A 15938-nucleotide genomic window follows, 5' to 3' on the forward strand; every position below is an offset into this window, starting at 1 on the left:
TACCCTGTAGAATGTTCTATGTGCACTTGAGAAGAAAGTTTATTCTGTTGTTTTTGGAGGTAATGTCCTATAAATATCAGTTAAATCTATCTGGTCTGTTGTATCATTTAAAGCTTGTGTTTTCTTATTAATTTTCTGTCTGGATGATCTGTCCATTGGTGTAAGTGAGGTGTTAAAATCCCCCACTATTATTGTGTTACTGTTGATTTCCTCTTTTATAGCTGTTAACATTTACCTTATGTATTGAGGTGCTCCTATGTTAAGTGCATAAATATTTATAATGTTATATCTTCTTCTTGGATTGATCCCTTGTTCATTATGTAGTGTCTTTCCTTGTCTCTTGTAACATTCTTTATTTTAAAGTCTATTTTATCTGATATGAATATTGCTACTCCAGCTTTCTTTTGATTTCCATTTGCATGGAATATCATTTTCCATCCCCCCACTTTCAGTCTGTATGTGTCCCTAGGTCTGAAGTGGGTCTCTTGTAGACAGCATATATACAGTCTTGTTTTTGTATCCATTCAGTGAGCCTGTGTCTTTTGGTTGGAGCATTTAATCCATTCACATTTAAGGTAATTATCGATATGTATGTTCCTATTACCATTTTCTTAATTGTTTTGGGTTTGTTTTTCTAGGTCCTTTTGTTCTTTTGTGTTTCCCACTTAGAGAAGTTCCTTTAGCATTTGTTGTAGAGCTGGTTTGGTGCTGCTGAATTCTCTTAGCTTTTGCTTGTCTGTAAAGCTTTTGAAATCTCCATCGAATCTGAATGAGATCCTTGCTGGGTAGAGTAATCTTGGTTGTAGGTTCTTCCCTTTCATCACTTTAAATATATAGTGCCACTTGTAGTTTTTCTGCTGAGAAATCAGCTGTTAACCTTATGGGAGTTTCCTTGTATGTTATTGGTCATTTTTCCCTTGTTGTTTTTAATAATTTTTCTTTGTCTTTAATATTTGCCCTGAATTGATACAGCCACTATGGAGGACAGTATGGAGGTTGCTTAAAAAACTACAAATAGAACTACCATATGACCCAGCAATCCCACTACTGGGCATATACCCTGAGAAAACCATAATTCAAAAAGAGTCATGTACCAAAATGTTCATTGCAGCTCTATTTACAATAGCCAGGAGATGGAAAAAACCTAAGTGTCTATCATCAGATGAATGGATAAAGAAGATGTAGCACATATATACAATGGAATATTACTCAGCCATAGAAAGAAATGAAACTGAGCTATTTGTAGTAAGGTGGATGGACCTAGAGTCTGTCATACAGAGTTAAGTAAGTCAGAAAGAGAAAGACAAATACCGTATGCTAACACATATATATGGAATTTAAGAAAAAAAAATATCATGAAGAACGTAGGAGTAAGACAGGAATAAAGACACAGACCTACTAGAGAATGGACTTGAGGATATGGGGAGGCAGAAGGGTAAGCTGTGACAAAGCGAGAGAGTGGCATACACTACCAAACGTAAAATAGATAGCTAGTGGGAAGCAACTGCATAGCACAGGGAGATCAGCTCTGTGCTTTGTGACCACCTAGAGGGGTGGGATAGGGAGCGTGGGAGGGAGGGAGACGCAAGAGGGAAGAGATATGGGAACATATGTATATGTATAACTGATTCACTTTGTTATAAAGCAGAAACTAACACACCATTGTAAAGCAATTATACTCCAATAAAGATGTAAAAAAAAAAAATTGCCAATTCAATTACTATGTGTCTCGGTGTGTTTCTCCTTGAGTTTATCCTGCCTGGGACTCTCTGTGCTTCCTGGACTTGGGTGGCTATTTCCTTTTGCATGTTAGGAATGTTTTCAACTATAATCTCTTCAAATATTTTCTCAGGTCCTTTCTCTGTCTCTTCTCCTTCTGGGACCCCTGTAATGTGAATGTTGTTGTGTTTTATGTTGTCCCAGAGGTCTTTAAGGCTGTCTTCATTTCTTTTCATTCTTTTTTCTTTATTTTGTTTCACGGCAGTGAATTCCACCATTCTGTCTTCCAGGTCACTTATCTGTTCTTCTGACTCAGTTATTCTGCTATTGATTCCTTCTTGTGTATTTTTCATTTCAGCTATTGTATTGCTCATCTCTGTTTGTTTATTCTTTAATTCATCTATGTCTTTATTAAACATTTCTTTCATCTTCTTGATTTTTGCCTCCATTCTTTTTCCGAGGTCCTGGATCATCTTTACTATCATTATTCTGAATTCTTTTTCTGGAAGGTTGCCTATCTCCACTTCATTTAATTGTTTTTCTCTGTTTTATCTTGTTCCTTCTTCTGGTAAATAGTCGTGTGCCTTTTACTTTTGTCTATCTTTCTGTGAATGTGGTTTTTGTTCCACAGGCTGCAGGATTATAGTTCTTCTTGCTTCTGTTGTCTGCCCGCTGGTGGATGATGCTATCTAAGGGGCTTGTTCAGTCTTCCTGATGGGAAGGACTGGTGGTGTGTAGAGCTGGCTGTTGCTCTGGTGAGCAGAGCTCAGTAAAACTTTAATCTCCTTGTCTTTTGATGGGTGGGTCTGAGTTTCCTCCCTGTTGGTTGTTTGGCCTGAGGTGACCCAGCACTGGAGGCTACAGGCCCTTTAGTGGGGCTAATGGTTGACTCCAGGAAGGCTCATGCCAAGGAGTACTTCCCAGAACTACTGCTGCCAGGGTTCTTGTCCCCATGGTGAGCCACAGCCACCCGCTATCTCTTCAGGAGACCCTCCAACACTAGTAGGTAGGTCTGGTTCATTCTCTTATGGGGTCATTGCTCCTTCCCCTTGGGTCCTGATGCATACACTACTTTGTGTGTGTCCTCCAAGAGTGGAGTCTCTGTTTACCTCAGTCCTGTTGAAGTTCTGCAATCAAATTCTGCTAGCCTTCAAGTCTGATTCTCTGGGATTTCCTCCTCCCATTGCCAGACCCCCAGATTGGGAAGCCTGACAAAGGCTCAGAGCCATCATTCCAGTGGGTGGACTCCTGTGGTATAATTGTTCTCCAGTTTGTGAGTCACCCACCCAGCAGTTATGGGATTTGATTTTGTGATTGCACCCCTCCTACTGTCTCATTGCGGCTTCTCCTTTGTCTTTAGATGTGGGGTATCTTTTTTAGTGAGTTCCAGTGTCTTCCTGTTAGTGACTGTTCAGCAGTTAGCTGTGAAGGTGCTCTTGCAAGAGGGAGTGAGCGCACGTCCTTCTACTCCGCCATCTTGAACAAATCTTCCCTCCTGTATGTTTCTACTGTTTTGCTCCAAAAGTTACAAGGCAGCATGTAATCCCGAGTGCACTTACCTGGAATCCCCAAGTGATAGCCAGTAGTGAAATTTGCTTTAAATCCCCCTTTTGCCATCACATCATCAGTGATAAAAAGCACAGTCATTCTGTTGGTGGTTGAGAACACATCCTTTACTGGACCAGGCCCTGTGTACACAGCTGCTCAAAAAAAAAAAAAAAAAAATTAGTGAGATGATCCTTTGACTCTAGAAGGAATATACCCTTTTTCTCAGTTCTGTCTCCCAGAGGTATGAAACATGCAGCCTGGCTTGCTCAGGAAGCACCACATGTAAGTAAATGCATACATTCTCTTACATTTTAGGCACCGCTTCTAGGAAAGCCAACTTCTCTACTGATCTTTTCCAGTATTACTTAAGGTTTCTGCAGCTCTATAATTTAATGATGAGTTACTCATAATATTGTCTGGCTTTGCATCACTACTATTTAAAGCTCATGTTATCACAGAAAAATAATTGTTTGCCTGTTTTTAAAGACCCTTATAAAATAACAGAACTTATAGTCTCCCTTAATATTTTTTTGTCTAAATTTATTTTATATTTTTTATAAATTGAATCACTAACCTAATCTGAAAGATGAATTAATTAGAGACTGATAATATAAACCTAAATGATTGTTTTCAATTTTTTCCCTCTAATCCCTGGGCTTTGAGGGTTTCATAAACAATAAAATATTCTTTATTAAAAACTAAAGGCTTCAGTTAGTTTAAAAATACATTCATCTTATTAAATATTTTATATATTGGAATCCTTGAAAGTGATTCTGTATCAAAAGAACTTCTCACCTACATATTTGAAAAGGATGATTCTGAGATCCTTTTGGAATTCGTATTTACTTTTCCGTGATTGATGGAAATACTAAGAGGTGAAATGATAAAAATTGATTTTTCTTAGATCATGAGAACACTGAAGTTTTTATTAGAAAGACAGAGTAAACTGAAAATGGAAAAACTACTCAAAATGTGTTTATAACTGTATTGAAAATCAAATTTGAAGTTCCTCAGTTCTTGCTAGCACAAGGCTCCTCACCTCACCGAGACTTTCATTGTTATTTGTTCTGTGTGTGACTCTCAAAATCCTCTCCCAGGAAACTTGTACTTTAGAACTTTGTGGGATTTTTCTGAAGAGCCTACATAATGGTGACTGATTAGTATGGCTGGGGAACCCTCTCCACCACTCTGCTCCTTCATTGCTATAGAGCATGCCCTCTGGAGTCTTCATCCACTGGCTGCAGTGTTCATGTGATTGTATAGCTATCTGACTGGATTTTATAGGAAATAATTAATACAGGTCTAAAGTACAGTTAGATAAAATACTTTTACTTGTAAAGTGTGCTGTTTCTGCATTCCAGTTGACATTTCATGTATTTTCATAGTTCAGTGCGTGACTTATCAAGAGACACTTCTTTCTTAAAAATTGGTAGTAATTGAGCAAGATATTAGCCATTATACTTGATAGATTTTTATTATATTAACATGTATTTTATGATCTAGGTATAATAATTTCCTGTAGAATAGAACACTTTCCCCCTATGTCTATTTAAAAAAAATAATGATCAACAGATGTTAGGGAAAAATCAACTTGCTCAACTTTTGACTCATTCTCAGATACTTATATAGAAGCAGCTAGTACTAGAGACACAGACAATCAAAGTAATAGTGAAACTCAAAGTAAAAAGCATTTAAAAATTTTGCACAACAAACACAATTGTTCCTCTAGTTTGAAGTGAAATAAAACATAATATAATAGCGATCTTTGGAAATACGATGTACACATAATGCATAGAAAACTGCATAATGGATGTTCTTAGCTTTTAGCCTCTAAAGTGTAATGCTTATTGTAGTAAATTAATATCAGCTGGTAGGAACTGCTGAATCAAAACTACGAATCCTCGTTTGCCAAGAATGCTTCAGAAAAATACCATTCTGTCATCATTGTAAACACTCCCCATATTGGAAGTGTGACATACAGTTTGACATGTTACTCTACTGCTGTAATTTCACTTTGCTAGTTGTAAAAGAGTGACTACATTTATTGAGAAATGCTCTCTCCATCAGTCCAGTGTCTTGAGCCATACAACCTTCACAATATTTAAACTGGAGACTTACCTAAGAGCAAGGAATCATCTCCTTCACCATCTCTGATTTCAACAATATCTGCAATATTTTCTAAGTCAAATGCTTGAAAGTGAAGCTGAATATTTTTTCCCTTTTGTGCATTTAAATTCCAAACACCTTAAAAGTAATAAATAACAACATAGTTTAAACATAGTTCTTTTGATTTCTCTTCAAAACTTCAATCTCTTGAGAACTTCAAATTACTTTCAAAGATTTATTTCATTTTATATAAACCAATATTACAAGCTGTTTGTGTGTGTGAAGAAACATTTTGTCTATTCCAGAATATTTGTAGTAAAATTTCAACTAAATACGAAATAATTTACTGTAATTGAATTTGCTTTATTTCATATAAAATGGAATACTTTAATCAAAGCTTGCCAATAGGCTTTTACTCCTACAGTCTAAAATTTATGAATGTCAAAGATGTGAATATTCTATTTGCATTTATTTTATTTCCATGACTAAATGCAGAGGAAAACGAAGTGATTAAAATGCAATTTGTAGGGCAACTAAACTTTAGTATTTCTTTAAGCAATTGTTGCCATTATTTATATGTGTCATATGATGGTAGTTCCTTTTGGAACAAAACAAAACAAAATTACTAGCCTTAATAACAACAAACACTCCTTGTTCTTTATTGATTCCTTAAAAGATTTAGTCTTTAGATTTTGTTCTAGGTTCTTTCCTCATTCTGCTTGAGTGTTCTCATTCACTCTTAAGGAAATCATTTCATCAACATAGTAATGACATCTAAGTCTTTATTTTCTACACTTTTTTTTTGAGAAGCAGATCCATTTATTCAATTATTTACTGTGTACAGATGTACGTATCTCAAATTCAACGTGTAATACAGGGAACACTCAATTATCTCTTTCCCCAACTCATTCATTTTTTCATTCTTCCTATCTTGGTGAATAGCACCACTAATCATCTACTCATAGTTTCTATACCAGAAACCTCTGCATCTCCCTTGATGTCCTCTCTCCTACTGCATCCAATCAATCACCAAGGCTGCCAATACTACCTCCTGTATCCCTGGAATCCTATTTCCTTCTCAGTCTCCACTGCCACTATCTGAGTTCAAGTCACCTTTATTTTTCATCTCCTAATTGTTGATGCTGATGGCTCCCTTACCACCTGTCTCTGATTCTACAGCCAGATGGATCCATCGAAGATGCAAACATGATTTCATCACTATTTTCCTCTAAACCATTTAAAGTTTCCTTAGTGCTCTCAGAATAAAATCCAAACTGCTTAATGTGGTGTGAAATACCTTCACACTTCATTTATTATTATTACTTAACTTTGCTTGAAAATTCAAGAAAAAAAAATCAAGGTCTTCTACCTCTGAACTTTTTGTATGTTAGGTACCTCTCATGTCCCTCCACAGTCTCCTGCCTTTGCACTTATTACAAACAGTACCTTAGACATTTTGTGATGCCTGACAATTTATCTGAATCCTTATGTAGACTGAATTATGTTTGTTTCTTCTTTACTTACTTCAGTTCCTAACAGATGAAGCATTCAATAAATATTTGTTGAATAAATCAATAAATTTAATAAATTTCTCCAAATTGTTCTTTCAATGTTCTGCTTATTTTCAGATATTTTTAAATCATTACTTTGTACAAACGACACGTTTAAAAGATATTTCCAATGCAAAGAAGAGATGATCATCTCTGGTTCCCCATACAAGTCAAATTAGATTAATGGCTGTTTATTTTTTTGGAATCAGATATCTCCCTATAATAGTGACTCTATTATCCTATCAAAATAATACTTATCTCTGGATCATTTGAAGGAAGAAATGACATTTTCTAATGACACATTTTTCACTATCATTGGGGCATTTTTTTCACTGGTAGAATTTTCCATTTAGGTTGGTGGTGTTATGGATGGCTGTGAAAGGCAGGGGAAGAACATGTCTGTTTCTCAGAACTACTGGAGTGGAATCTTTGTAGGATGGGCCTGGGAATCTGCATCTTTAACACAGACAATCTCTAAGCAGCCTTATGAGCTTCTCTATTTAGGACTAATGACCTAGAGACAAGTTTTTTATGGTTTTAGCATACTAGTCTATTCTCTCTAGACTTAGAATATTTTAGTGATCCTCTTTATTAGTTCATCTTTTATATTGGGAATCTAATCACATTACTATAACTGCCTGCTTTATTGACCTTAGTCTATATTTATAAAGGGTGTGTATGTCACAACTGGCTCTTTGCTTTTTATACTTTCCACTGACCTTATTCTATGGAATTGCAACTTTGTTATACACACCATAAACATTATATGCATAATCAAGGGGAGTGGTGTCTGGGGTAAGGCTGCCTCTTTCACTTACTGGTTTTATTCAACTTTTAAATTTGAGAAATATAATAATATCATCTGTTTTAAAGAATTATTGTGAGAACTGTCTAAAATAAGGTATATAAAGCATTAGTGCAGTGACTAGCATAAAATAAATGTTTAAAAGTTAGTAATTAATTATTGTTATTCTTGTTATCATTCTATTAAACAATCTCACAGATGTGGTAGTTGTATTCAGATACAGCAAATTTATAATTACTTTGCTGTGTCAAGGGGAGAATGTAACTTTGATATATACATTTGTTTCTCATGGCTGGAAAAGAAATGACTTACAGAAAGCCTGATTAGGGTAGTTGTTTGGAAAGTTCATAGACATGAATGTTGTATTTGGCTCCCACAGTTCAAAAGGTCCTCCACAGTCCGCTGAAAAGGAAAGCATTGAAAAATCATTAGTAACATATTGTTTATTTCAGACATAATACTATATGCCCATAAATTTCCAATTATATTTCTTGGAATACTGGTTTTGACAGATACATTTTAGAGTTTGTGTAAGGGAAAAATATAGGTTAACAGGTCTCTTTACTGAAGAATTTCTCAAAACCTTAAATATTCTTATGTTCTTTGTGATTCTCCAAGAAGGCATAATAGTATTCAGCATTTCCCAAAATTATTTAGGCAAGAAAACAATTTTGAAAACATCTTTTATAAATAGGCTTCATGAAATAAGGTATCAATGCTCTACTGTAGAAAAAAAGATGAATCTTCATAATAGAACAAATCTTACATCTGTCACTCTCTTATGAGAAGGGCTAGTAAATTACTAATCCTGCCATTTCTTGTTATTTCTTCTTTTTTCCTACTTTTTTTTCAGTAGAGAAGAAGCTTCACCATCCTGAATATTGTATTGAGGCATTTGACTGTCAGGAAAGGGGGATAAAATCTCTACCTTCTAGATAATTGGCCTAGACTGTTCAGGAGTCAATTTGGAACTGAACTTAATGCAAATTTATTAGAAAAAAATAAAGCACAGATCTTCCAGTTAAGAGTATGATGCTTCAAGTGGGTTAACTAACTTTATGAAATTCTTAATCTACTTTATTTATCTTGCTTATTAGAAAGACATTCTAAACGAATGTAAAACTTCATCAACCACTTTGAGTATCCCAGTTCTATCTTATTTTTTATTACCATGTTATACTTAAGATCAAAAGAATAAAAATAATCTAATTAGAAGAATATATAAAACTGAGATAAGTAGATAATTTTTCTATTATTAAAGGTAGACGATAATGGTATTATTTCCTCCCAATAACACAGAAATCAGATTAGAGGAGGGAAAAATTAAATGTCTCTACATCTACAGCAGTGATTTCCATCAGATCCTCTTGTTTGATCCCTCTTTTACATGTCATCTGCCTCATTTATGTAGATCCTTTCAATTCATGCGCACCTTTCAAGTTTGTATGTAATAATCTTCTTAGATTTGGGTTTTATGATATGTACAACGGGACAGAGAGAGGCAGTTGCTGTGGCTCAAACTAGTATCATTGCCAACATATCCTGTTCTATAAGGTTTGGTTCTGTAAGGGCTTGGTCTACCTTATATGCCCTCCTGCAACTGGCTTGTCCAGAACCAGCTGAACTTAGCAAGAATAATAAAATCTTTTTAAAAAACCTTACTGTTTGCAAAGTTTCCATGCACATTGTCTTATCTGGAGAGAGAAGGTGGTGTATAAAGGAAAGATGTGTTGGAGTTGGTGGATTAAAACTATCGTTCTGAGTTAGTTACTTTTCTTTTTGAGACTGGGTCTTCTCATATATAAACTAGATATATATTAGAGATTTTCAAGGTTTTTTTTTTTTTTTTTTTAAAAATCAGACATAATTTATGAAAAGTGCCTACACATTACCTGGCGTGCTCAGTCCTGGTTGTCAGTGCATTCTTGTGAATTAGGTAATTACTATGACTATTTCAATTTTCTTTTTTAACATCTTTATTGGAGTACAATTGCTTTACAATGGTGTGTTAGTTTCTGCTTTATAACAAAGTGAATTAGCTGTACATATACATATATCCCCATATCTCTTCCCTCTTGAGTCTCCCTCCCTCCCACCCTCCCTATCCCACCCCTTTAGGTGGTCACAAAGCACCTGCTTTGCACCTGCTAACGGAAAATTCGGGCATCGGAGGTGTTCTGTTATTTGCTAATGCCAAGCATAACCACTTAGTGTCAAAGTCAAGGCTTCAACTCAGTTAACCTCAAACTCATCTCACAGTATGTTACTGTCTGTTATTGGGCTGATTAAACAGAATCATTTCAACCATCTGGTCTGAGCTATAGGCAGGGTTTAGGCTGAGTCTCAGTAAGTGGCACTTGGTGGGTATGTGACAAGGAGAAGGAGGACAGAAGGGAACGTGGATGAGAGCACTAACAAGTAAGGTCAATGATGGACAGACCTAGAAGGAAGAAAGCAGTGTACACAGGGTGCTGAAGAAGACATTGGAACCAAAGAAAGAGTGATAATTCGGAACAAGGGCAGGTTCTCCACTGGGAAAGGCTGAGGGAACTGTGTACTCCTACAGCAGCAGTTCCTCCAAGGCAAATCCTCTCCTCGATTGTGCAACTTATTGTCTTGACAAGATTTCTGAAGAAGCATCCACTACAACCCCTCAACTCCCACATACACACAACTCACCTAACTTTAGTAACTCTAAAGTGCCGTGAAATGCTTTCTTCAATCTTCAAGAAAACTAATGATGAGGGGAGAGTGTAACTGCAGGGACAAAAATAACACTGCTGATTGGTGAGGGGGAAAGCCAGCTCTTCTTAAATTTAGCCATGGGCAGTGTGGCCAGTGGGAGTGTTGTTGTTTAAGCATCATTCTCATTTCTCTTCAAGGAAAAAAAATTCTAAATCGTATACTCCTCATATAGGAAATAACCAACAATTTGGAGAATGTATTGAGTGTTCACTTCTCTGAACACTTGATGGTACATTATATTATATGCAGATGAGTAGGTAGGACTTAAATAAACACACAACCAGAACTAAAATATTGTCAAGTGTGATTGTTAAGTCTGTCAAGGCAGGCAGTTGACTTAGCATTTCTCCTCTGAATAGAATTCTTGGAAATTCAACCAAAAATACTTTAAAAAATAATAAAATATTTAAGAAGTATTTTTGAAATACATTTCAAATATAATTTTATGTCAAATAAATGATCAGTATCTCTGACACTTGGTCTTATAAGATTGATAAGTTACTCTCTGTATATAAACGACTGTAAGGAATTGGCAAAAACACTTTCAGCCATTCTAAATATGATGACACAATTTATTTTAACGGTGGTGTTGCTATAGCAGAGATGTAGCATGTACTTCTTAGAGGAGCCAAAGACTCATGAAATGTGATTCTGGAGAGCACAGTCCTGCTGTGTCATTTAATAAACCATCTCCACCCACAGAATGAGAGTTAAATAGTTTGCCTGATACAGGGAACTCTTCAATTACAGTTGTTAAATTCTACCATTGTTCTTTTTCTTAGAGCTGTTCTCTCAAAGATTTGTATTTTGATTAATTTCTTACTATGCCAGTAGGAATCTTCATGACATGCAATATGTAAATAATATGCAGTATTTTGCAAAATAGCTGTCAGGAATAGATATTTTCCTCGAGGCATGTCATTTTTAATCCATGCTTAAACCTCTGACATAAATGATATATGTGTCAATGTGGAGGCATTTACTGAAGGGTGAAAAAAAGGAGAGTCCAGCTTTCACTTACAGTAAAAGGGTTCAAATTAAAGTTATTTATGACAAGATATTTAAAGCAAGAAATAAGGATGATAAAAGTAGGTTTCTGATTGCCACTTTTTTTTAAGGTTTTTTTTTTTAATGTGGACCAAATTTAAAGTCTTTGTTGAGTCTTCCACACTCCCCTGCATTGGAAGGCGAAGTCTCAACCACTGGACCGCCAGGGAAGTGCCTGATTGCTACTCTTATGTGAGGGAAATAATAGGTGCAGTTTAAGAAATACTACCGCACATTGATGTTTGAATATGTTAAAAGTGGCTAATTTTCAAAGTCAGCAGTTTTTTAAAAATAATCATAGTAATAGATAACAAGTCCTAAAGTATTACAGACACAACAATTTTAAAAGTTTAAGTGGTAATATAAAAAGAAATTTTGGGGTTCAGTTTGTCAAAATTTATATTTCCATTAACAGGTTATAGTGACCAGCTACGATACAAATGTTTTTGTTAAATTTGTGGCAATAAAGTTCAAATTTATATTCCCTGTGGTTTACATTTTATTTATAATCACTAGCCATCTAGCCAATAATAGATCTAATAAATAGGCTGTTTTGAAGGTAAAAAGATGAAAACAAGAGTAGCCAAAAACATACTGATGTAGGAGCATATGAGGGCAGTTAATTTGGAATTTGCTAAGGGTATCAAATCATACTAATGATATAAAAGGCAAGCAGCTCTACATGACCATCAATTACATGAGCGTTAAATTGGTACTGATTCATTTTTACATGAATAACTAAAGTTAAAGATCATTTAGCTCTAAGTATAATATCAAGCCTATAAACTTTCCAAATTAACTTTTATTTTGCTTTTGGAAATGGAAAGTGGCCTAATAATGGCCAAATAGAGTGAAACTATAGAAATAGAGTGACTATTACAATAGTTAAAACTAGCTTATCCTTTTATTTTTTTTCCGTAACTAGTTTTAACAGCCCAGAAATAAGCCAGGTGCTGAAAGGTTGATTTCTTTTTGTATATACCTATTCTATTTAGTAGGTGCTTGTCATGAAGCATTCCAATTGTGTTGCAAATTGGCATTATATTTGTGTAATGGAATGTTTACTTTTTAAAAATGTTCTCAATACAATCCCCACATTTAAATTATTTGTGCCAATGTCACAGGGCAAAAATCATAGAGCTGATGCAGCAGCAAGTGATTAAAATCACATGATGGAAAAAGCCCTGCAGTTATGAAAACTGAACTTACATTTCCCCAAACAAAGCACAACCTGGATCCCTAGGAACAACAGAGAAAAATGGCCTTAGCTCGTCAGTTACTTGATTATTTTCTTATTTAAATGCTCTATAAGAACCAAAGAAAAGACTATTAGCCAGTCAACCATGGTTTCCCTTTGTTTCTGCTTAAACAAATCAGTGATCTGGAACCAGAAAAGTTTTGCTCAGGTAAGAGTTTCGCTGAACCAATTGCAAAGGGCATTAGAATGAAATTGTTCAGAATGCATTTGATGGTAATTAGCATTTTCTGCTGTGCTAAATATTGCCCTGAAGTGAACCATTTGGAACCTGGAACAAATACACTCTGGGAAAATTCTAAAGTTTATATTTTAAAATCAGATGGGTTATTCTACCGTTATAATTTCCCTATTGTAAAAATATGCAGGCATATCATGCTTCCTTGACATTGAGGTATTATATTTTTCTCTTTCTGATTGGAAGAGATAGGAGGACTGTGTGGGTTAGACAGATACATTTCTAATATGAAAAATCATATTTAAAGTTTTCTTTATATATGTATGACTTTACATATAAAAGTTATCTCAAATTTTCTATTTTATACAGTGATGAGATTTTGCTACTTTTAAGATATTGAGCCTATGAAACTATGTTACTTTCACCTGTAAAATTTTTTCTTCTTGACCACTTATTGATGAGTAGAACATGCTGGCAGAAAGGATTATGAAGACAATCTGTTTTTTGTTTTTCTTTTTTTTTAACTTTATTTTTTTATTTTGGTATGCGGGCCTCTCACTGTTGTGGCCTCTCCCGTCGCGGAGCACAGGCTCCGGACGCGCAGGTTCAGCGGCCATGGCCCAAGGGCCCAGCCGCTCCGCGGCATGTGGGATCCCCCCGGACCGGGGCACGAACCCGTGTCTCCTGCATTGGCAGGTGGACCCCCAACCACTGCGCCACCAGGGAAGCCCAAGACAATCTGTTTTATTAAATGATTGCAATATCAAAATAGCAAGATGTTGCTAATATTTGGTATCTATAGCAATTATTTATCAAACCAGCAGTGATTTTAATGATTATAATATTTTGCATGAAAATGTTTCATATAACAGACAGGAAGGGAGTGGGACACATACAAAATGAAGTGAGACAATTATTATTATTATTATTCTTTTTTTGGCGGTACGTGGGCCTCTCACTTCTGTGGCCTCTCCCACCGCGGAGCACAGGCTCCGGACGCGCAGGCCCAGCGGCCATGGCTCACGAGCCCAGCCGCTCTGCGGCATGTGGGATCCTCCCGGACCGGGGCACGAACCCGCGTCCCCTGCATCAACAGGCGACCTCCCAACCACTGCGCCACCAGGGAAGGCCGAGACAATTATTTTTAAACAACACTGTGAAGCCCAAATTATTGTGTTCATGTGGTATTTTATCCATCCCTAGCCCCCCCATTATTTCCAAGCTTTAGTTCTGGTATCAGAATTTTGTTTGGCAAAAATGTTTAGAACATACAGCCAAAATAGAGAGAGAAAGACAATGAGAGAGGATAAGTTTATACCTAATAGTATTTGTTGATGATCTATTTATGCAATGTTAAGAATCAGTCAGACACCAGTGAAGCAAAGGTGAATTAGATCCAGAGTTTGGTGTCAAGAAAACTTCTTGTCACAATTCTGTGGGAATGCATGGTAATTTCCTGTTTTTGTTTCAATTTTGAGTGTCATTCTATCTCTTAAACTGAATGCTTCCTTGAAGGTTTTTCCAGCTCACACTCTCTTCTCCAAAGTCTTCTATCACTTAATCCTCTCATTTACTACTTTTAGGGGCACATAGTTATATATTGCTTTTAATATTTATTAGTTTGTTAATTCATTAATATTATATATTATTTCATGTATCAATGGTTATTGCTACATCTTACATTTCTTGTGCAGTGCTTTGTATGTAGCAGATATTTATAAAATTTGAATGAATGCTTGAAATATTGAGGAATATATGTATAACTCATACATGCATCTAAACATGTTAATACACATGATGGTAAGTATAAATTAGCCTTTTGGTGGGATGTAAGTGCACATTCAATATGGTGGCATGGGACAAGTATGACAATGTGATTACTCTCCTCCTCATTTGTCATACATTCTCAAATGCCAGTCATTTGTCTTTAAAGCTTTTGAGTTGTTAAAGACACTCATCTGAAAAGTCAGTTTTTGTTTAACTTAAAGATTAGAAGCATAGGTGGCGCAGTGGTTGAGAGTCCGCCTGCCGACGCAGGTGACACGGGTTCGTGCCCCCATCCAGGAAGATCCCACATGCCGCGGAGCGGCTGGGCCCGTGAGCCATGGCCACTGAGCCTGCGCGTCCGGAGCCTGTGCTCTGCAATGGGAGAGGCCACAACAGTGAGAGGCCCGCGTACCGCCAAACAAACAAACAAACAAACAACAACAAAATTAGAAGCATAAAAATATATAATTTTTGAAGTAAAATCAAATTTGGATAGGTTGCCACCTGATTTGCTGATGTGAATATGGTTAGAATTTCAAGTGTGCTTGGCACAAAAGGGGAAATGGAAAAAGTGCTGTGTTTTATGATAAAACAAAAACATCTATGAGGTTCAACACAAGCAAAGCTGTACAGCTAGATGAGCTTCCTACCACCATAATCCAAAAACAAAAGGGATGTTTTTGCATCAAAACTACAATGTAGTGAAAACATCCCAATAGAGGGACAATAGGTAATGATTGTTTCATATCATTTATCACTACACACACACACACACACATTTCATTTGTTTGTTTATTTTGGTCAGATCCCATAGTCTGAAAGTGGTATGAAGTTATTGTCTCCTTTGGCCTAATAAGATGGTTGATAATGTACCTTTTGCTTCTGAAATGTCATGTTTCAAATTTAAGAGCACAGGTAGATACAGGCTCCGTTTTGTTCCTTTGAGATAAAAGATTCCATAGCACATTGGAAATCCTGGGCATTGCTCTTGCAAGGCCTTACAAAAAGGCACCATGACAGGACAAAAATCTTTTGTGTGATCTAGGTATATTCAAAGTCCAGACCGAATCATTATTGTTAAATTATTCTGAAAATAGGCTTGGTGGGTTTCAGCCTTAAGTAAACTCCTCTTGAGATTTTAACGTCACTCTCATAAGAAGGCTATGAGAATCTTAAGGCTTCTTCCCAAAAGACTATAGGCCATGCTACATGGCTAAT

General features: G+C 36.0%; 1 protein-coding gene across 1 annotated transcript in view; it reads right to left on the minus strand.

Moving 5' to 3' along the window:
- Nucleotides 1–15938, minus strand: part of TMPRSS15 (transmembrane serine protease 15) — a 133033-nt gene that overhangs the window by 54176 nt on the left and 62919 nt on the right. The window contains exons 14-16 of the mRNA XM_060149405.1: nucleotides 8041–8130; nucleotides 5386–5511; nucleotides 3279–3419 (exon numbers count right to left, since the gene is read on the minus strand). Of these exons, the coding sequence (XP_060005388.1) occupies nucleotides 3279–3419; nucleotides 5386–5511; nucleotides 8041–8130 (357 nt within the window). The remainder of the gene's footprint in view (nucleotides 1–3278; nucleotides 3420–5385; nucleotides 5512–8040; nucleotides 8131–15938) is intronic.

The sequence above is a fragment of the Lagenorhynchus albirostris genome, chromosome 5, assembly GCF_949774975.1.
Source record: "Lagenorhynchus albirostris chromosome 5, mLagAlb1.1, whole genome shotgun sequence".
Taxonomy (NCBI): Eukaryota; Metazoa; Chordata; class Mammalia; order Artiodactyla; family Delphinidae; genus Lagenorhynchus; species Lagenorhynchus albirostris.